Source organism: Callorhinus ursinus, unplaced genomic scaffold (assembly GCF_003265705.2).
Source record: "Callorhinus ursinus isolate GAN/ISIS: 27379988/994484 unplaced genomic scaffold, GSC_fseal_2.0 scaffold32, whole genome shotgun sequence".
NCBI classification, from domain to species: Eukaryota; Metazoa; Chordata; class Mammalia; order Carnivora; family Otariidae; genus Callorhinus; species Callorhinus ursinus.
The window spans coordinates 15,762,994-15,785,529 of record NW_027397094.1 but is presented as its reverse complement, the minus strand read 5'-3'; the positions used below and the strand labels follow the sequence as shown (position 1 = coordinate 15,785,529).

At 39.7% G+C, this 22,536-nt stretch overlaps 1 protein-coding gene across 3 annotated transcripts in view; it reads left to right on the top strand.

Annotated features, from left to right (window-relative positions):
• DISC1 (DISC1 scaffold protein) overlaps positions 1-22,536 on the top strand; it is a 393,175-nt gene that overhangs the window by 336,380 nt on the left and 34,259 nt on the right. For all 3 annotated transcript variants that reach the window (XR_012374326.1, XM_073879054.1, XM_073879052.1), the window contains one exon: positions 19,030-19,306. Coding sequence is in view for 2 of the 3 variants with exons in the window: in XM_073879054.1 (XP_073735155.1) it covers positions 19,030-19,306 (277 nt within the window). In the remaining variant the exon portion in view is untranslated. The remainder of the gene's footprint in view (positions 1-19,029; positions 19,307-22,536) is intronic.

Here is a 22,536-nt window from a genome sequence, read left to right as displayed (position 1 = left end):
CAAGAAAGAAAGAAAGTTTGGTGCCAAGAGCTGAAACTATTGGTGTCTATGTTAGAATTCAGTATTTTCATTCTCAAAATGAGTAGACGCTTGCCTACAAACTTGCTGTCTGCCCTCTCTCTTCGCTGTAAATGACACACACGTGTCTCAGTTCCATAAGGATTCAAGCCACAGTCGGATGATCTCTTAGACCTCATTTTACTTCCAACTGGCAGGAGGAACAGAAATGATGAATCTCAATTCTCTATTCAAGAACCTTCCCCAAACACTGAAATTTTATCTTTAAATTGCCTCATTACTGGTTGTTAAACATCTCCAAAGATCTCACATAGCTCAAGTAGCTGTGAGTCATTCATTTAAGGAATTATTATTAATGACCTAATTACTCTCCTGAGCAGGAATGGCAAAGCATCTCAAGACTTTGAAATCAACCAATCTTTAGTGCAAATGATTTCAATAAAAAGATATTTTAAAAATCTAAACCTTGAAGAAATTATTACATGGGCCATAATAAAGCACTGCAATTTTACATCTACGTGATTTACTCACCATTCAGCAGGAGTCTCTAAAATTGGCTTGTAGACTTTGAGACTTTGATGTGTGCGTTCTTGGAGATATTTCAGGATGAGCCCAGTTTCACTCAAAAACTACACAAAATATACTTTTTCAAATAACAGATGGACACGAACTTACAGTATGCAAATTGCTGTAATGTAGAAAATTGTTGATCAAAGCAGTGAACTTTTTTTCCTTAGTTATGAGAGCTGGGCTACTGGATCTTTCCCTTGAATCCAGCCCTGCCCTCACCATTGGAAGCCAGAGAGATACTGGTGGATCTGTCAAGTTAACAATAAAAAATTACTGAGAACCCCTCAGGCAGCTGAAGGTGATTTGGTCCCCATGTGGGGAAGAAACAGATGATAAAGTGGAGGAGAGGTTTTTAGGCATGCCCTTTTCTTCCATACACATTACCTGGGAAGGCCAGTGCCTACCCCATCGCTTCTGGAAACAGACAAGCATCTGCCAGCTGGTGAGGCAGGGAGAAAGGACTAGAAAACCAGCATCAGAGAAGCACTCCCATGGGAGGGCATCAGACAGAAAGCTTGGATCTTGAACATTCCCCTAGCCCTCTCTGTTCCCCGAGGGGTGGATAATTACAATTGAGGGAGTCTATATATTTCTGCAAGTGCAGGAATACCGATCGTTCCACCAGAGGCCCTATTCCCTGAGATGGTACCCCACCCACCCACCACCTACCCCTATTAGGATGGGCACAAATCAGGGCTTTGACATTATCCTCTTCTTCAGACTCATCACCAACCAACGTAGTTAGTACGCCTAAGGAAATATGAACTTATATGGAAAATAAATGAGACTACTAAGGAGGGTAACTGCTTTAAAATAACAACAACATAAGGACTTATACCTGATGACACATAATTAGACACTGCAAACTGTTCAATAAACTCTTTAATTATTTTCTAAAGACAAGGGAGGATATTGGAGACATGAAGTAAAACAAGAAGTCATAAAGAAACCCAACAGGCAACTCAGAGAAAGCATAATATAAAAATTTAAAAGAAAAAGTCTAAGTGGGTTGAGCAGCCTAATGAATTCAGCTGGAAGAATCAATTAGTGAGCCAGCAGCAGCCATCAGAAGGTATTTAGAGGGTATCAGGAACAGACAGAGAGAAGGAAAACATAAAAGATAAATTAAGCAATATACAGAATAGAGGTATTTGATCAACATTCATATGAAAAGAATTCCAGAAGGAAAGAAAATGGTAGAGGAGAAGGAGGAAATATTTGGGAGACCAATCACTGGAATTTGGCCAGAAGAAGGAAAAGATATACAGCTTTAGGCAGATAAGCTTAACAGAGTAGCAAACACACAGGATGGAAAAGGGTGAGGGGAGGAACATCTATAGGTTGTAGTTAAAATTTATATATAACAAAGACAAGGAGAAGATAAACTATAAAAGAAAAAGAATTAGGGGTACTTGGGTGGCTCAGTCGGTTAAGCTGCTGCTTTCAGCTCGGGTCATGATCTCAGGGTCCTGGGATGCAGCCCCATGTTGGGCTTCCTACTCAGTGGGGAGCATTCTGCTTCTCCCTCTCCTTCTGCCCCTCTCCCCTGCTTTTGCTCTCTCTTTCCTGCATGTTCTCTCTCTCTCAAATGAATAAATAAAATCTAAGAAAAAAATAGCGAGAATTAGACTGATCTCAAACTTTTCGATAGCAACATAGTCTGCAAGAAGGCTATGGAGTAATATTTTCAGAGTGTTGAATCCAGAATATTAAGCTATATTATTTTTTAGCGTTTAAGTGTGAAGTAAAGATGTTCTCAGAACCGGAAATCCTTGAAAGGTTTGCCATACCTGATAGTCTTTGAAACATTCTTAGATGAAGTGTTTTAACAAGATGAAAAATAAGTACAGGACAGGATGAGACATGTGAGGGAAGACATGAAAAAGCCTTAGTAAATTTTACTGTCGATGAAATAGAAAACTTATGAAGAAACCAAACAGGCTTTAGTAAAAATCTAGAACTAAAACATAGCCTCAAAATATATACAAATATATCCCCGTGGAGTGGGATGGTGGCAGAATGAGAGGGAGGTGAAAGTGGGCTAAGGTGCAGCCCAGGTGCGCTCACTCTGCCCCTGGATCTAATGGGAGTCCCTCAGACAACACAGGTGAGGATGCACCAGTAGCACAGGATAACCCTCTAACGATAAGCACCCAGGGGAATGTTCTCCTTTCCTGTTCACCCAGAACTCCCCTTCCCTCCCAGAGACATTCAGTGGCTTGGCCTGGGACATCTCCTTTGCCCTTTCTGCAGTTCAGCTGGGACCAGTGGAAGCCCTTGTGGGAACAGCTATCTCAAGCAGACAAAACCAAAGCAAAGCAAAGCAAAGCAAACCAAAACACCCCCCTCCCAAGAAAACCACACATTCATGGCAAAGGCTCTTAAAATTAAAGTGTAACTGGAGGGACACTTGGGTGGCTCAGTTGGTTAAGTGTCTGACTCTTGATCTCAGCTCAGGTCTTAATCTTGGGGTCGTGGGTTCAGGCCCTGTGCTGGGCTTCACACCAAGTGTGGAGCCTACTTTTAAAAAGTGTAATTCTAACCATAGCCCATAAAAAGAGAATAGGACCTGTGTGATAAACCTAACAGGATTATTGCCTTCTAAAATGAACTTAAATTTATTTTAGAAGGCATTTAAATAGGACTCAGAATCTCCTAACATAATGGCCAGAATTTTCAGAATACAGTTGACAATCCCTCATAATATAAAAGCAAAGGAAATCACAGCTTGAATGAGAAAAAAATAATAACTGACCTCCACATGGAGATAAATCAGATGTTAGAATCATGTGATGAGGATTTTAAAGCAGCCATCATAAAAAAATGTTTCCATAAATGGGACCCCTGGGTGGCTCAGTCAGTTGAGCATCCAATTCTTGATTTCAGCTCAAGTCATAATCTCAGGGTCCTGGTATTGAGCCCCATGTCCAGCTCTGTGCTCAGCAGGGAGTCTGCTTGAGGATTCTCTCTCTCCCTCTCCCTCCGACCATGCTCTCTCTCTCTCTCTCTCTCTCTCAAATAAGTAAATAAATCTTTTAAAAAGTTTCCATAAGCAATTACAAATTCTATTGAAATAAATGCAAAAAAAGAAAAGAAAATGTCAGCGAAGATAGAGAAGTTATAAAAAAACAATCAAGTGGAAATTATAGAACTGGAAATACAAAACAGAAATAAACATCTCAGTGGAAAGACTCAATAGTAGAGTGAAGATCACAGAGGCTAGAATCTGAACTTGAGAACAGAATAACTGAATTAACCCAGTATGAACAAAAGAAAGTGAACTAAAAAAAAAAAGTTAAAAAAGCCTAAGAGACCAGTGGGACAATAACAAAAAGTTAACACATATCTTTGGATCCAAGAAGGAGAAGAGTGAAGAGATAATTCTTCATTATTTGAAGAAATAATGGGTAAATACTTCCAAAATTTGGTGAAAGACACAAACCTACAGATTCAAGAGCTAAGAACATAACCCCTGTTGAATAAATCCAAAAGAATCCACACCAAAACACATCAGAATTAAATTTCTGAAAACTTAGAAGACCAAGAAATAACCCTGAAGCAGCCAGACAGAAATGATGTATTACCTGTAGGGGCACATCGATTTGAATAATGGTGGGTTTCTCACCTGAAAGCAAAAGCCAAAAAGAAGTAGTACATTTTTCAAGTGATGAAAGAAAACAATCAACCCCAAATTCTGTATCCATGGGGCAAAAAATGAACTTCAACCTAAATCTCATACTTCATATAAAAATTAACTTAGAATGGATTATGGACTTAAATGTAAAATATAAAAGTATAAAACTTTTAGGAAAACATAGGAGTGTTAGGCTAGATGTCGAAGACTTGACACTAAAAGCATGATTCATTAAAAGGAAACATTGATAAATTGGACTTCATTCAAATCCCATGTGAAGAGGATGAAAAAGCAAGCTACAGTGGGAGAAAATATTTGCAAACCACGTATCTGACAAAAGACTAGTGTCTAGGATAAAGGAGGAATATATTCTTAAAACTAAATCGTAAAAAAGAAGTCAATACAGTTAGAAAATAGGCAAAATACATGAACAGAAATCTCCCTAAAGAGGATGTACAGATAGCAAATAAGCACTTGAAAAGATATTCAACATCACTATACATGAGAAGATGCAACTTAAAACTGCAGTGAGCTATCACTACATAATATCAGAAAAAATAGTAATAACCCCCTATATTAGCGATGATACAAAGAAACTAGGTAACTTATACAGTGCAGGAGGGAGTGTAAAATGGTATGGTCCCTCTGGAAAACGATGTGGCAGTATTTTAAAAGCAAAATATGTAATTACCATATAACCCAGGATTGTTCTCTTGGTCATTTCAGAGAAATCAAAGTTTAATTTCTTACAAAAACCCATATACAAATGTTCATAGAAGCTTTATTCATAAAATCCCCAAACTGGGAGCATCATAGATGTCTTTCAGCAGGTCAACAGTTAAACAAACTGGTATAAACATATCATGGAATACTACTCAGCAATGAAAAGGAGTACATGAATCTCCAGGGAACTGTGCTGAATGAAAAATCCAGTCCCAAAGACTGCATACCCTATGACTCCATTTATATAGCACTCTTGAAAAAAAAAATTTAGGAATGGAGCACAGATAGTGGTTTCCAGAGTCTAGGGATGGGGGCAGAGTGGAACAGGTGAGTATGGTTATAAAATGGGACATAGGGATCCTCCTGGTGGTGGAATTGCTCTGTATCTTGAATGTGGTGATGGATACATAAACTTACAAAACTGATAAAATTGTGTAGAACTATAGACACACACACACAAATGAGAGGAAGTCTGAATAAGATCAGTGGATTCTCTCCACATCTGTTCCATGATTGTGATATTGTTTTGCAACATGTTACCACTTGCAGGAAACTGGGTAAAAAGTACATAGGATCTCCCTGTATTTTTTCTCATGACTGTATGTGAATTAAATAAAAAGAAAAAGGGAGGTAGGAAAAAAGAAATAAAGACATAAAACTGTTTAAAGATTAAGAATCGTTGTTGTAATAAATATGAAAAATAGCAACAATTACACAATGATTATGACTACATGGCTTAAAGGCAACAATCCCAAAGACAAAATTCCAGAATGGATTGTTATAAAATTCAGCAAAATGTTTTGTATTGAATTCATGTTTTTTAGATTTATTTATTTATTTTAGAGAGAGAGAGTGCATGCAAACAGGGGAGAGGAAGAGGGAGAGAGAGAGAGAGAATCCCAAGCAGATTCTCCACTGAGCGTGGAGCCTGCCTCTGGGCTTGATTTCATGACTCTGAGATCATGATCTGAGCCAAAACCAAGATTTCGACAGTTAACCGACTGAGCCATCCAGGCATCTCTGGATTCATTTTTGAAAAAAAAAAAAATGTTTATATATGTTGAAGATAAAGGGTGGTAACTATCTAAGCCAGGAAGAATTGAACTAAAAGAATGTTGGAGTAGCAATTATAATATCAAACAAAATAGATTCTAAAGCTAAAATATTATACTAACAAAGGTCATCATAAACTAAAAAGAAGCAGTAGAAAATTAAATGACTGGAACATATATGTCCAACATCATAATCCAAAATACACAAACCAATTAGTAGACCTGTGGGAAGAAATAAATGAATCAAGAATTATAGTTGGAAATTTAAAACATTCATCTCAGAGACTGGTAGATGAAGCAGACCAAAAAAAGCAATGTATAGAAAATTTTAATAATGTAATGTGCCTTAACTTCAGATGCAATGAACAGAACACTTATTTCTTTTAGATACGTATGGGACAGTTATAAAGAGCAATCAAGTAGTAGGTGATAGAGGAAGGCTCAACTAATTTTATAAAGTTTATTCTTTTTTAAAAATTTTTTACTGTTATGTTAATCACCATACATTACACCATTAGTTTTGATGTAGTGTTCCATGATTCATTGTTTGTGCATAACACCCAGTGCTCTATGCAGAATGTGCCCTCTTTAATACCCATCACCAGGCTACCCCTTCCCCCCACCCCCCTCCCCTCTAGAACCCTCAGTTTGTTTTTCAGAGTCCATCGTCTCTCATGGTTTGTCTCCCCCTCCGACTAAATCCCCTTCATTCTTCCCTTCCTGCTATCTTCTTCTTTTTTTTTCTTAACATATATTGCATTATTTGTTTCAGAAGTACAGATCTGTGATTCAACAGTCTTGCACAATTCACAGCACTCACCATAGCACATACCCTCCCCAATGTCTATCACCCAGCCACCACATCCCTCCCACCCCCCACCACTCCAGCAACCCTGTTTGTTTCCTACGATTAAGATTTCCTCATATCAGTGAGGTCATATGATACATGTCTTTCTCTGATTGACTTATTTCACTCAGCATAACACCCTCCAGTTCCATCCACGTCGTTGCAAATGGTAAGATCTCATTCCTTTTGATGGCTGCATAATATTCCATTGTGTATATATACCACTTCTTCTTTATCCATTCATCTGTCGATGGATATCTTGGCTCTTTCCACAGTTTGGCTATTGTGGACATTGCTGCTATAAACATCGGGGTGCACATACCCCTTCGGATCCCTACATTTGTATCTTTGTGCTAAATACCCAGTAGTGCAATTGCTGGGTCATATGGTAACTCTATTTTCAACTGTTTGAGGAACCTCCATACTGTTTTCCAGAGTGACTGCACCAGCTTGCATTCCCACCAACAGTGTAGGAGGGTTCCCCTTTCTCCACATCCCCGCCAACATCTGTCGTTTCCTGACTTGTTAATTTTAGCCATTCTGACGGGTGTGAGGTGGTATCTCATTGAGGTTTTGATTTGGATTTCCCTGATGCCCAGCGATGTTGAGCACTTTTTCATGTGTCTGTTGGCCATTTGGATGTCTTCTTTGGAAAAATGTCTGTTCATGTCTTCTGCCCATTTCTTGATTGGATTATTTGTTCTTTGGGTGTTGAGTTTGATAAGTTCTTTATAGATTTTGGATACTAGCCCTTTATCTGATATGTCATTTGCAAATATTTTCTCCCATTCTGTCGGTTGTCTTTTGGTTTTGTGGACTGTTTCCTTTGCTGTGCAAAAGCTTTTTATCTTGATGAAATCCCAAGAGTTCATTTTTGCCCTTGCTTCCCTTGCCTTTGGCGATGTTTCTAGGAAGAAGTTGCTGAGGCTGAGGCCAAAGAGGTTGCTGCCTGTGTTCTCCTTTAGGATTATGATGGACTCCTGTCTCACGTTTAGGTCTTTCAACCATTTGGAGTCTATTTTTGTGTGTGGTGTAAGGAAATGGTCCAGTTTCATTCTTCTGCATGTGGCTGTCCAATTTTCCCAACACCATTTGTTGAAGAGACTGTCTTTTTTCCAGTGGACATTCTTTCCTGCTTTGTCAAAGATGAGTTGACCATAGAGTTGAGGGTCCATTTCTGGGCTCTCGATTCTGTTCCATTGATCTATGTGTCTGTTTTTGTGCCAGTACCATACTGTCTTGATGATGACAGCTTTGTAATAGAGCTGGAAGTCCGGAATTGTGATGCCGCCAGCTTTGCTTTTCTTTTTCAGTATTCCTCTGGCTATTCGGGGTCTCTTCTGGTTCCATACAAATTTTAGGATTATTTGTTCCATTTCTTTGAAAAAAGTGGATGGTATTTTGATGGGGATTGCATTGAATGTGTAGATTGCTCTAGGTAGCATTGACATCTTCGCAATGTTTGTTCTCCCAATCCATGAGCATGGAACGTTTTTCCATTTCTTTGTGTCTTCTTCAGTTTCTTCCATGAGTATTTTATAGTTTTCTGAGTACAGATCCTTTGCCTCTTTGGGTAAATTTATTCCTAGGTATCTTATGGTTTTGGGTGCAATTGTGAATGGGATCGACTCCTTGATTTGTCTCTCTTCTGTCTTGTGGTTGGTGTATAGGAATGCCACTGATTTCTGTGCATTGATTTTATATCCTGCCACTTGACTGAATTCCTGTATGAGTTCTAGCAGTTTTGGGGTGGAGTCTTTTGGGGTTTCCACATACAGTATCATATTATCTGCAAAGAGTGAGAGTTTGATTTCCTCCTTGCCAATTTGGAGGCCTTTGATTTCTTTTTGTTGTCTGATTGCTGTGGCTAGGACTTCTAATACTATGTTGAATAGCAGTGGTGAGAGTGGACATCCCTGCCGCGGTCCTGACCTTAGGGGGAAAGCTCTCAGCTTTTCCCCATTGAGAAGGATATTCGCTGTAGGTTTTTCATAGATAGCTTTTATGATACTGAGGTATGTACCCTCTATCCCTATACTCTGAAGAGTTTTGATCAGGAAAGGATGCTGTACTTTGTCAAATGCTTTTTCTGCATCTATTGAGAGGATCATATGATTCTTGTTCTTTCTTTTGCTAATGTATTGTATCACGTTGATTGATTTGCGGATGTTGAACCAACCTTGCAGCCCAGGGATAAATCCCACTTGGTCATGGTGAATAATCCTTTTAATGGACTGTTGGATCATATTGGCTAGTATTTTGGTGAGAATTTTTGCATCCATGTTCGTCAAGGATATTGGTCTGTAATTCTCCTTTTCGATGGAGTCTTTGGTTTGAGGATCAAGGTAATGGTGGCCTCATGAAATGAGTTTGGAAGTTTTCCTCCATTTCTATTTTTTGGAACAGTTTCAGGAGAATAGGTATTAATTCTTCTTTAAATGTCTGATAGAATTCCCCTGGGAAGCCATCTGGCCCTGGGCTTTTGTTTGTTGGGAGATTTTTGATGACTGCTTCCATTTCCTTAGGGGTTATAGGTCTCTTCAGGTTTTCTGTTTCTTCCTGGTTCAATTTTGGTAGTTGATACATCTCTAGGAATGCATCCATTTCTTCCAGATTATCTAATTTGCTGGCACAGAGTTGCTCATAATATGTTCTTATAATTATTTGTATTTCTTTGGTGTTGGTTGTGATCTCTCCTCTTTCATTCATGATTTTGTTGATTTGGGTCATTTCTCTTTTCCCTTTGATAAGTCTGGCCAGGGGTTTATCAATTTGTTACTTCTTTCAAAGAACCAGCTCCTAGTTTCGTTGATCTGTTCTACTGTTCTTTTGGTTTCTGTTTCATTGATTTCTGCTCTGATCTTTATTATTTCTCTTCTCTGCTGGGTTTAGGCTTTATTTGCTGTTCTTTCTCTAGCTCCTTTAGGTGTTGGTTTAGGTTGTGTATTTGAGACCTTTCTTGTTTCTTGGGAAAGGCTTGTATTACTATATAGTTTCCTCTTAGGACTTCCTTTGCTGTGTCCCAAAGATTTTGAACAGTTGTGTTTTCATTTTCATTGGTTTCCATGAATTTTTTTAATTCTTCTTTAATTTCCTGGTTGACCCATTCATTCTTTAGTAGGATGCTCTTTAGCCTCCATGTATTTGAGTTCTTTCTGACTTTCCTCTTGTGATTGAGTTCTAGTTTCAAAGCATTGTGGTCTGAAAACATGCAGGGAATAATCCCAATCTTTGGTACTGGTTGAGACCTGATTTGTGACCTAGGATACGATCAATCCTGGAGAATGTTCCATGGGCAGTAGAGAAGAATGTGTATTCCGTTGCTTTGGGAAGGAATGTTCTGAATAGGTCTGTGAAGTCCATTTGGTCCAGTGTGTCATTTAAAGTCTTTATTTCCTTGTTGATCTTTTGCTTAGATGATCTGTCCATTTCAGTGAGGGGGGTGTTAAAGTCCCCCACTCTTATTGTATTGTTGTCAATGTGTTTCTTCGCTTTTGTTATTAATTGCCTTATATAATTGGCTCCTCCCATGTTAGGGGCATAGATATTTACAATCGTTAGATCTTCTTGTTGGATAGACCCTTTAAGTAGGATATAGTGTCCTTCTTCTTCTCTTATTACAGTCTTTGTTTTAAAATCTAATTTGTCTGATATAAGGATTGCCACCGCAGCTTTCTTTTGGTGTCCATTAACATGGTAAATGGTTTTCCACCCCCTCACTTTCAATCTGGGGGTGTCTTTGGGTCTAAAATGAGTCTCTTGCAGACAACATATGGATGGGTCTCATTTTTTAATCCAATCTGATAGCCTGTTTCTTTTGGTTGGGGCATTGAGCCCATTTACATTCAGGGTAACTATTGAAAGATAGGAATTTAGTGCCATTGTATTGCCTGTAAGGTGACTGTGACTGTATATTGTCTCTGTTCCTTTCTGATCTATGCTGCTTTTAGCGTCTTTCTTAGCTTAGAGGACCCCTTTCAAAATTTCTTGGAGGGCTGGTTTCGTGTTTGCAAATTCCTTTAGTTTTTGTTTGTCCTGGAAGCTTTTTATCTCTCCTTCTATTTTCAATGACAGCCTAGCTGGATATAGTATTCTTGGCTGCATATTTTTCTCGTTTAGTTGTCTGAAGATATCTTGCCAGTCCTTTCTGGCCTGCCAGGTCTCTGTGGATAGGTCTGTTGCCAATCTAATGTTTCTAGCATTGTAGGTTATATATCTCTTCCCCCGAGCTGCTCTCTGGATTTTCTCTTTGTCTCTGAGATTTGTAAGTTTTACTATTAGATGTCGGGGTGTTGACCTATTTTTATTGATTTTGAGGGGGTTCTCTGTGCCTCCTGGATTTTGATGCCTGTTTCCTTCCTCACATTAGGGAAGTTCTCTGCTATAATTTGCTTCAATATACCTTCTGCCCCTCTCTCTCTTTCTTCTTCTTCTGGGATCCCAATTATTCAAATGTTGTTTCGTCTTATCGTATCACTTATCTCTCGAATTCTGCCCTCGTGATCCTGTAGTTGTTTCTCTCTCTTTTTCTCAGCCTCTTTATTTTCCATCATTTGGTCTTCAATTTCGCTGATTCTCTCTTCTGCCTCATTTATCCTAGCAGTTAGTGCCCCCATTTTTGATTGCACCTCCTGAATAGCCTTTTTGATTTCGACTTGGTTAGATTTTAGTTCTTTTATTTCTCCAGAAAGTGTTTCTCTAATAACTTCCATGCTTTCTTCAAACCTAGCTAGTATCTTAAAAGTCATGATTCTGAACTCTAGGTCTGACATCGTACTAATGTCTGTATTGAGTACTTCCCTGGCAGACGGTACTACCTCTTGTTCTTTTTGCTGAGGTGATTATTTTCGTCTTGTCATTTTGTCCAGAGGAGAACAGATGAATGAGAGAACAAAATGCTAACAGGTTAACAACGTCCCCAGCAAATATACTCTATACAAATCAGAAAAGACCTGAAACCAGGGGAAAAGAAAGAGAAAGAAAAAAAAAAGAAAGAGAAGAAAAAAGAAAGAGAAAGAAAACAATAAAAACAAAGAAAAACCGAACAAAACCAAAAAAACAGAATATGATCAAATGTGATCAGGCTAGTGCATAGATCAGTGCCACACACTAGATTTGGGGCGTATTTTGGTCTGTTAGAAAAAAGTGCCTCCTAAAATTTTAAAGGAAGAAAGACTTATATATGTACAAAATAAGGGTTGATACAATGAAGGGATGGAAGATGACTGTAAAGATGAAAATTATAAAAGATTTTATAAAAGGAATTGATAAGAAGTTGTTTGAAAAAAGAAAGAAGAACATTTAAAAAAAAAAAGAAAAAAAAGGGAGAGAATGTGATCAGGCAGGAGACTAGAACAAAGCCATACACTAGTGATTTAGGGTATATTTTGATCCATTAGAAGAGACTGTATCTCAAAATATTAAAGGGAGAACAACTTATATATATATATATGCCAAAAATAAGGGTAACTACAATGAAGGGATAAAGTATGACTCTAAAAATGAAAAATAAAAAATTTTTTTTTAAAAAAAGGATTGATAAAATGTTGTTTAAAAAGGGAAAAAGTGAAATTCAACAAAAAAAAACCAGCTAAAAAAATAATAACTTTGAGAAAGTAATGAATCATGGTAAAAACGCCATGAGTTCTATATGCAGTATTCCCCTAGTGCTGGAGTTTTCCCATTCACCTTGATCGGTAAACTTGGTCTTGTCTACCTGGCTGTTCGTGCTGATCTTCTGGGGGAGGGGCCTGTTGCCATGGTTTCCAAATGTCTTTGCCGGAGGCGGAATTGCCCCGCCCTTGTCGGTCCGGGCTAAGCAAGCTCCTCGGGTTTGCTCTCGGGAGCTTTTGTTCCCTCGAAGCTATTAGTACAGCTTTGGAGGCCCAGGGTGACAATGGTGGCCTCCCAATCTCCACCCGGAGGAGCCGAGAACTCGGGGCCCCGCTCCTCAGTGCGCCCCCAGAGAAAAGCAGTCACTCCCGTGTCCCCGGTCTCCGGCCGCGCCCCGTGCTCACCCGGCCTGTGACTGAGCGTTTCTATCTCTGGCACCCGACCCCGTGTGGCGTCTCCAAACCCAGCAGATCCCTGCGGTGCGCTCCCGCGCCGCTCCTCCCGGGGGAGGAAGAGGAGTCTCCCCGGCTCTGCCGCTTGTTGGGTCCCTGCTGGAGGAGCAGTGGCCCGACTGGGCCGCGGATCACAGTTTATGGCCACCCCGAGCTGAGAGCCCGCACCTCGGCTCCGTCTCTGCAGCCGGCTTCCCCGCTCCGATACCTGGGAGCTCTGCCGCACTCAGGCACCCCCAGTCTTTCTGTGGCCCCGAGGGTCCTGAGACCACACTGTCCCGGGAGGGTTCCACCCCCCGCTTAGCCACTGCAGCGACGTCCCTCAGCGGAGCCGACTTCTAAAAGGTCCGATTTTGTGCTCCGCGGCTCTAGCACTTGCCAGAAGCGGCCGACGGAGGCCCCCTCCCCCGCCGTCTATCCTCCCGAATATCGCCTCGGATTCACTTCTCCGCACGTCCTACCTTCCAGAAAGTGGTCGCTTTTCTGTTCAGAGAGTTGTTGCTACTCTCTTCTTCGGTCTCCTGTTGAGTTCGTAGGTGTTCAGAATGGTTTGATCCCTATTCAGCTGAATTCCTGAGACCAGACGAAATCTAGGTCTCCTACTCCTCCGCCATCTTGCTCCGCCCTTATAAAGTTTATTCTTGACCATTATGCAATACAGTTAGATATCAACCTAACAGAAAGGGAGCTGGAAAAAAATCTCTTCTCTCTAGAAATTGAAAAAGCATACTATTAAATGGTCATTGAATTTAAAATGAATCATGAAGAAAGACAATGAAAGCACTAAATGTAAAGTTTGTGGACAATAATGTAAATTCTAGAAGTAAATGTGGTACAAATACAGGAAAATATTAAAAATCAATAAGTATGACATAGGTATAGAAATATTTGTTAAATTATTTCCCATATTTCTCTGCATATTTAAAATATTTAATAACTTTAAATGTTAAACATGTATTAGGCATAGTTAAAGTATGACTCAGACAAAAATTTAGAGCTTCAAATATATTTATTAGAAAATTAAAATGGCAAGAGAGGAAAATAAAAAATAAAAGGAAACAAACAAGCTAAGCTTGAACAAAGGAAGCTAATAAAAAGATAATAAATCCAGGGGCGCCTGGGTGGCTCAATCATTGGGCGTCTGCCTTCGGCTCAGGTCATGTTCCCAGAGTCCTGGGACCAAGCCCCGCATCGGGCTCCCTGCTCCGTGGGAAGCCTGCTTCTCCCTCTCCCACTCCCCCTGCTTGTGCTCCCTCTCTTGCTGTATCTTTCTGTCAAATAAATAAATATAATCTTTAAAAAAAAGATAATAAATCCAAAGAAATGAGAAAAAGGAAATAGATAAGATCAGAAATCAAGGAAATAGAGATCAAAAATCAATATTGGAAGATTAACAAAGCAAAAGCAGTTCTTTGAGAAGATTAATAAGATAGCAAACCTCTGATAAGACTGAACAAGATAAATCAAGAAGAGTAAATACATAAAACACAATGAAGAGTAAATACATAAAATACAATGAAAAGGAGAATTGCCTTTACACACAAACACAAGTTGCTTTAAAAATCATTTTAAAAATTAGGAACAAACATTATAATGCATAGGAAATCCATTAGAAAGTGGGTTGATGTCTATTAAGGAGATAATGGGTTAAATTGGACCCACGAAGAAATAAAAAATTTAAGTAGAGTGTAAAAATAAAGATATTGAAGTGGTAATAAAAATATGTCCTTCAATAAAAGCCTTAGAAAAAAGCATGAGGGACTCAAGAAATAGAAAGGGATATGAAAGGACAATTCACAGGAAACCATCTGAGTGGCTATGACCCGATCCTAGTGGAAAGTTGCAACTTTAAATAAGATGCCACTTTACACCTGTCAGACTGGCTACAGTGAGGAAGCTGGAAAATGAGTCTAACATGCTTCACTAAGGACTGTCGCTTCTGGTGTGGACAAGACTCCAGTCCAGCTCTCTTGCTCCAGAACATGGCTCAGAAAATCTGTCTTCTCTTTTATTATTTTAGATAGTCATATAACACTAACCAGAAAGCACACACATCATGAATGTATGCTTGAATTTTCACGAAATGAACACTCTTACATAAATCACCACCATTGAGAAATAAACCACTTCCACGACACTAGCAGCCTTCCTTGTGCCTCTCCCTGTCATCATCCCCCCTTCTCCGCAAAGTAGCCACTGTCCTGATTTCTAACACCATGGGTTAGTTTTGCATATTTTCAAATACAAAATAGATGGATTCGTAGTGCCTCCTCTTCGCCCAGCCTTATGTTTATGAGATTATCGTACTTTTGCAGATGGTAGTAAATTATTCACCTTCTTCTTTGCAGTACAATATTCCCATAAATGCATGCTACACAATTTATCCATTCTTCTCTTCATGGATGTTTGTTTCCCTTCTGGGTTTTGGCCGTTACAAATAATGCTGTACGATCATATATACAGTTGATCTTCATTATTCATGAATTCTGTGAATTTGCCTGCTCACTAAAGTTTATTTGGAACCCTGAAATCAATACCTACAGAGCTTTCACTGTCATTCAGACACATGCAGTGGTGAAAAATTTGAGTCATTTGATGTGCATGATCTCAGCAGAGGTCAAGCAAGGCAATGCTCTGCCTTGTTCCAGTTTTCATATTACAAACAGGTGTCATTTTCATGGTCCACTTAGTGTCATGTTTTTTAGATTTTTGTACTTTTTCTTGTTGATTTCACTACTTAAAATGATGCCCAAGCTTAGTGATGGTGAGATGTCTCGTTCTTCCATGGGCAAGAAGGCTGTGATGTAGAAAATAATGTATTGTCAGGCATGAGTTATAGTGCTGTTGGACATGAGTTCAGCATTAGTGAATCAACAATATACTCTAAATAAGGTGTCTTCAAACAAACGTACATAACAAAGTTATATACCGATTGCTTGATGAAAATATTGTGACCTGAGGCTGGCAGGAACTTAACCCTAGGTTTCCCTGGGGAGCAGGGGAGTTCAGTACTGGCTGGTTCAGTGCTCATGGTGACTTTATAGAACATAACCACTATGAATATGAGAATTGACAGTATATGCATTTCATTGTGTATGTACCTAAGAGTCACATTGCTAGGTCTTAATGATTGACATATGTTCAATATTAGTACATCCATCAAAGAGAGTTCAAAGACCTTGCATTCATGTTCAATCCCACCATCAGTGTATGAGAATAGTAATAGCTCGGTATCTTTTCTGACACTTGGTATTGTCAGACTTCCAAATGTTAGCTGTCTTGTTGATGTGTAGTACATCACACTGTGGTTTAATATGCATTTTCCTGATGATTAATGGTGTTGAGCATCCTTTCATATTGGCCACTGAGATGCCCTCTTTTGTGAAGTGCCTCTTCAGGTCTTTGCCCTTTTCAAAAAGTGATTGTCTAAATACACAGAGGTCCTCAAGACCCATGGACTTCTGGTCTGAGCCCAATAAAATTGAGGCTACAGAAACAGGCCGAAAAGAATGTGGAGAAGAAAATTGACAAAAAGTGAGTTGTCTGTCTCTTTCTTATTGACTGGTAGGAGTCCTGTTATATTCTCAAATCAGTCCTTTGTTGGTTAAGTGTATTACAGATAATTTCTCCCACTCTGTGGCTTATAATTTCATTCTCTCAATGGTGTTTTTTGACAAATATATAAGTTCATGATATAACATAAGTCAAACTTATCATTTGCTTTCTTTATGGCTTGTCCTTTTTATATCTCGTTTAAAAGATCTTTGCTTACTATGAAGTTGTAAAGATATTATCTGGGCGCCTGGGTGGCTCAGTCGTTTAGTGTCTGCCTTCGGCTCAGGTCATGATCTCAGGGTCCTGGGATCGAGCCCCGCATGGGCTCTCTGCTCCACGGAAAGTCTGCTTCTCCTTCTCCCACTCCCCCTGCTTGTGTTCCTTCTCTCGCTGTGTCTCTCTCTGTCAAATAAATAAATAAAATAAAATAAAAAAATAAAGATATTATCCTACATTATCTTCTAGAAGTTTTAATGTTTTAACTCTCACATTTTGATCTACAATCTACATGAAATTGATGTTTGTATCATGTGAGCCAATAATCGGGATTTGATTTTTTTTCCTATAGTCATATTCAATTGACATAAATACAATATGTTGAAAAGACTGCTTTTACCACTAAAGACAGTTATTGTCTTTAATAATGTTTTCATAATATATCATTCTTACACTTTTACTTGTGATCTGTTTGTATCCTTATGTTTAATATATGCCTTTTGTAGGCAACATATAATTAGATTTTGATTTTTTTATTCTAGTCTAAAATCTTTGCCTTTTAAATACAATATTTAACTACTTATATTTAATGTAAATCTTAATATATTTGGGCATAAATGTTTCTACTTTTCCCATTTTCCCCATCTGTACCATGTTCATCCCTGTCTCCTTTATTGCTTTCCTTAAAGCAATACTTAAACAATTAAGTATGTTTAATTTTTAAAATGTTCCCTCATAGTAGCTTGTCAGTTATATGTTCTTTTAACCTCTTTGTTTTACAGATACCATAGAGTATTGCATATGAATCTTTGACTTTTTAAAGTCTGATATAAATGAGCACTCTTTTGCTTTCTGGACAACACAAGGACCCTCCTTCCCTCTGTGCTGGTTGTCATGTATTTTATTTTGACTATATTTTAGACTACAAAAGAAATTACTGCTGTTTTTTACATCCACATTTACTTAGATTTATCCACATATTTACTCTTCCCATTGTTTTTCATTTCTTTATGCATGTCCTTGTTTTCAGCTGGGATCATTTTCCTTTTTTCTGGATATGTTGCCAAGGAAGTCTTTCAGTTCTTACTGATCTGCAAATATCTTTATTTTACTTTTATTTTTGAAGGAAATTGAAAATGACTGTATAATTTATAGATTGACAGTTATTTTCTTACAGCATTTTGAAGATGCTGTTTTATTGTCTCTTGGCTTCTGCCATTTCTGTCACCCATATTATTGTTCCTCTGAAGTTAATGCCTTTTTTTTAATCTGGCTGCTTTTAAGAATTTTATTCCATCTTTGGTGTTCAGCAGTTTCACTATGATGAACCCAGGTGCATTTCTGTTTTTTCCTTTGATTTTTTCCTGTTTTAAGATTGTAGTGTTTTCTGAATGTGTAGTTTGATGTCCCTTGTCAATATTTTAACATCCTTAGCTCCTATCTCAATAATGTTGCTTCTGCCTCATTCTTTTTCCTTCTGAGTTCATCATTTATAAACACAGGCTTTAATGATGATTAATATGTTTAAGTAGCTAGAGGGCATAATGGATAATTTATTTCAGCAGAGAACTGAAATGTAGAAAAGAAATGAAATAAAAATTATAGAACTGAAAAGTAAAGTAATTAAGCTTGAGAACACAATAGATAAATTGGAGAGCAGATTAGACATAGTAGAAGGAAGGGTTATTAAAAGGAAGATAGAAGTCTAGAAAATATCCAGCCTGAACCTGAGTGGAGTGGTGAAAAATGTATATTTTCCTATAAAATCCCAGATTTTTGCCTTTTCATGAAAAATCAAAACTTTAGTTGGCCTGAGGTGATGAAGGGCTTCTTCCTACTAGCCAGAGTCCCTTCCGCTCTATTGCTTTCTGCCACTGAAGCTGCTTATCTTTTGCTATGGTTTATATTACCCGTGCACTACTTCACTCAGTTACATTACCTGTGTGAATGGGCATGGTGGGGGAGGGACAGTCTAGGCATATGAAATAGCACGTGAAAAAGCATTTAGCTGGGAGAGGTGGACAAGTCTGGGGGCTCAAAGGAAGCCAGCAGGGCAGGAGCAAGGTCTGTGTTGTACTGGACTACTGAGTCTGGAAAAATACACCAGATCTTGGATGTCCTTGCAGAACCAGCAGCTAAGAAGGACCGGTGGTTATTTCACTGTTACTTGATGATATACAGATTTGGCCCCTATTTACCTTCTGGTTGAAGCAATCCACCAGTAAATGAAATTAAGTTGTTAATTGTAAGATGATTAGCTAACTTTTAGCCAGGTAGACAAGCTATTGACTTGGTAGGATGAATCATCACTGAACAAATCTTCCTGCCTTTGTTTCCCCTCTGTTTCAGTTGCAAGTGTCCACTGCTTGGAAAAGTGTGGGGAGCTGACTTGGAAGCTTGTCGGTTGCTTGTCCAAAGCCTACAGCTCCAGGAGTCCAGGGGCACACTGTTTGCAGAAGATGAGAGGCAGACAGATGACTTCATAGGAGCCATCTGTCCAACCACTCCTGCCATCTCCCCCAAGCTCCACTCTGAAGTTGAGAAGAAGACCCCTTTGCAGGCCTTCGAGGACTGGAAGGCTCACCTGAGCCCATCTCCGTACTTTGCTGGCCGCGAGCAGAAAGAGGTCTGTCCATCCCTATAGCCTCAGCAGGGGCCCTACTCAGAGGGGTACTTTGGGGCCACACTCCATCCAGATGGGAACAGTAAATATTGAGAGGGTGACCCATCAAACCATAAAAACTTAAAAGTTTTAATAACCCTGGAATATGATTACAAAATAATGTAGAATTTTTGTGGAAGTTTACAATATAGAAGAGCAAAAAGAATCATTTTTGGCATATTTAGTTCTATGTTCTAAGTTAATGGCTAGAGTTAGAATATAAATCTGATATGTAATTAATATATATACCATATACCATATATGTTATATATAACATATCATTATTGCATATACTATTATATGTGTCACATGTAATAGTTAATTATATATTTAGAATCTATATATCATCATTTATTAGAATATCTATCTATATATTATTTATTAGAATCAAACATTCAACTATATGTGTATATCACTTTGTTTTGACCCAAACAAGGTCATAATGGATATTTGTAATACATTCTTTTCGTTTTTTTTAAAAAAAAACCTGATACTTGGCTTATGAGATATTTATCATTTAATTATATATTTATCATACATATAATTAAGATGTGGATTTATTTAACATTGTACTCCAAGGCTGGCCTAGATTAACAGAGAAGAGTTCCCGTCTCCCCCTCCCACCCCGACTCCTGTCTTTCTCCCTTCTCCCCTCCGCTTCTCTCCCTGGTCCATCTCTCCCCAGTCTCCCTCACTTTCCCCTCCAAACCTAATAAGACAACTTTCAATGAAAGTTCTCTAGGCAACTTTTTTTTCCCCCCAATTTTAGTACCACACCAGGAGGCTTTGGAGCTCTTTTTCTGACCAGGTACTCAGGTGTTCTGAATTAAAAGGCCACAAAATCCTGCTGAGGCTGGAGGAACATGTCACTTCATGTTCACGGCTCACGTTTGACATTAGATGTGCCCCCTCCCTGGGCCTTTGCCACAAAGTGGCCCCCCCCCCACTCCGCCCCCAGGCAGGCCTGCCCATCCTATCTGTAGGACCAGACACTCACCGACAACATGGGTTACAGTCACTGCCTTCTGGACTATTTGGAAAATTGATACTTGATCCCATATTTGAATTGAATAACCTTATGAGAAAGAAGGCTGTTGTCACTCTCTGGAATCCTGCTGGCCTCATAAACTAGGCTCTAAATTGAGCTATAGATGATCTCAACTCCTTTGTTAGCCGAGGTGCTGCAGGTGGTCACCGGCCCTGTAGGTGGAGTTGAAAACTCGCCACCTGTTGCAGTTGGCTGGCAGGAAAGAAGATTCTGGTGGGGAGGGAAGTGCCACTTAAGCAAGGGGGTCATAGCTCTGGGCTGAAGATACTGTGGGCCCTGGGTGTGAGGCTTTGAGGGTAGGGTTGGCTGTCCACAGTGGGCTCCCAGGAGCTCAGTCCCGGGACAGGCAGGAGCCAAGTCAGGTATGTGATGGGGTCTGCTGGGACATGGGACTCCTCTGGAGGTCAGGACTGATTCAGCAAATTCCACCTGTTAGAGGAGTCTCTCTCCGTCCCTTCCTCCCTTCTGTGCCCATGTGTCCCTCCAGGCTCTCTGGAGGATGACATTCCCACATATAGGAGGATTATTCTTCTTCCATAAGATGATGAGTACCTGCCAGTCTGACTTTAGGAAAACAGAGCTATGAAGTAGGAAATGCAAAGTCCAGGATGAATAGCGTAGAACCTTATCATAGAAAGATACTTGAAGTTTCTGGTGAAGGAGGAGGCCCAGACTGTAACCCTGGAGAGTGGAAGAGCCACAGTGACTGCTTCTCTGAGCTCCGGGACCTCCCCGCCCCCAACTCCCACGGCCTCACCACCTACTCAAATGCTGAGGATTTCCCACAATTTGTTGCTGCTTCCTTCAGGGTGGGGGAGCCAGAGGGTGCTTTGAAGCTTTTGCTAGCTCTCTGTGCTGTCTTCCTGTCCTGTGCCGGGCGTCAGCCCACTTACTGTTCCTGCATTGCTTTTCTGGGTTTCTATTCACAAAGAAGGGTGGTCACCCTTTGAATTCATCAGTGGCAGAAATGTTAAGATGGCAGATACCATCTAGAAAGGGCAAAATTATGGGAGCAGAAAACAGATCAGTTGTTGCCAAGAACTGGGGTGAAGGGGAGAGATTGTTCACAAAGAGCAACATGAAGGAATTTGGGGGTGCGTGTGATAGAGCGATTCCGCATCTTGATTGCGGTGGTAGTTACATCTCTGTGTGCATATGTCTATAACCTTACACCAGGGTGAATTGTATTTATTACTTTACAGAGGTGACTCAAATTTTTAAAAATAACATCCGCCTATTTAAGAGCGAGGCCATAGATGTTGGGACCCACGGTACTTGGCTCAGGGCTATCCGAAGGCAGTTTGGTGTGGCAAAGGGAGCTTGAGGCTCAGATCCTAGTTAGGCCAACTGCAGGCTGCATTCACTCATCTGCTAAACACCCCCCCCACCTGCACTCCCCAAATGAAGACAATAAAAACTATCTCATGAGGTTGTAAGGATTTAAATAAAATAATGCATTTAAAAAAGTGAATTAGAGGTTTAAGAAAATACATAGTAGAGGCTTGAAAAAATGGGTTTGTTTTTTTTTGGAGGGGAGGTGTTATCACTCTTTTTGGCAATCACAAGTATCTCTAAGACCTTTTAAAAAGAATATGCCTGGCTTTCCTTATCAAGAAGCAGAAGCCAGCAATGAATTAGTGGGAGATAATTCCAGACAAGAAAGGTTTAATAAAGGAAGAATCTTGTTTGTATTTAGATGGAGGATTTTCGACGACCAAAGTCTCTGAGAAAGGATAATCAAGGGTTTCATTAAGAAGGTGTTTTCGTTTTGCTGCCTCGGTCCGCTAGGGAGTCCTTGAAGTCTGGGTACCTGTGTGTTTATCCTGTGCCTGAAGCGCCTATTTGTTTTGCAGCTGGGAGTTGGTTTTGCTTTGGAACTCCCTGCCGGGTCTGGACATCCCACCCTGGTTTCTGTATTGAAGCATGACGGCCCGAAGGCAGGCAGTTTCTTTGTAACCCAAATCTTCCATGAAAAATTGCTGACTTCTCACGGAGGTCCGCGGGGAGACGGCTTCTCTGAGCCTTCCCTGGGTGCGTAAGTGGCCCACGTGGTTCCGTGCATTTCGGCGGTGCATCCTTGTTCAGAGTGTTTGGTCATTAATTAAAGCTTTCACCCTGTGGCTGGTCCCCCTGGGCTGCCCCGCAC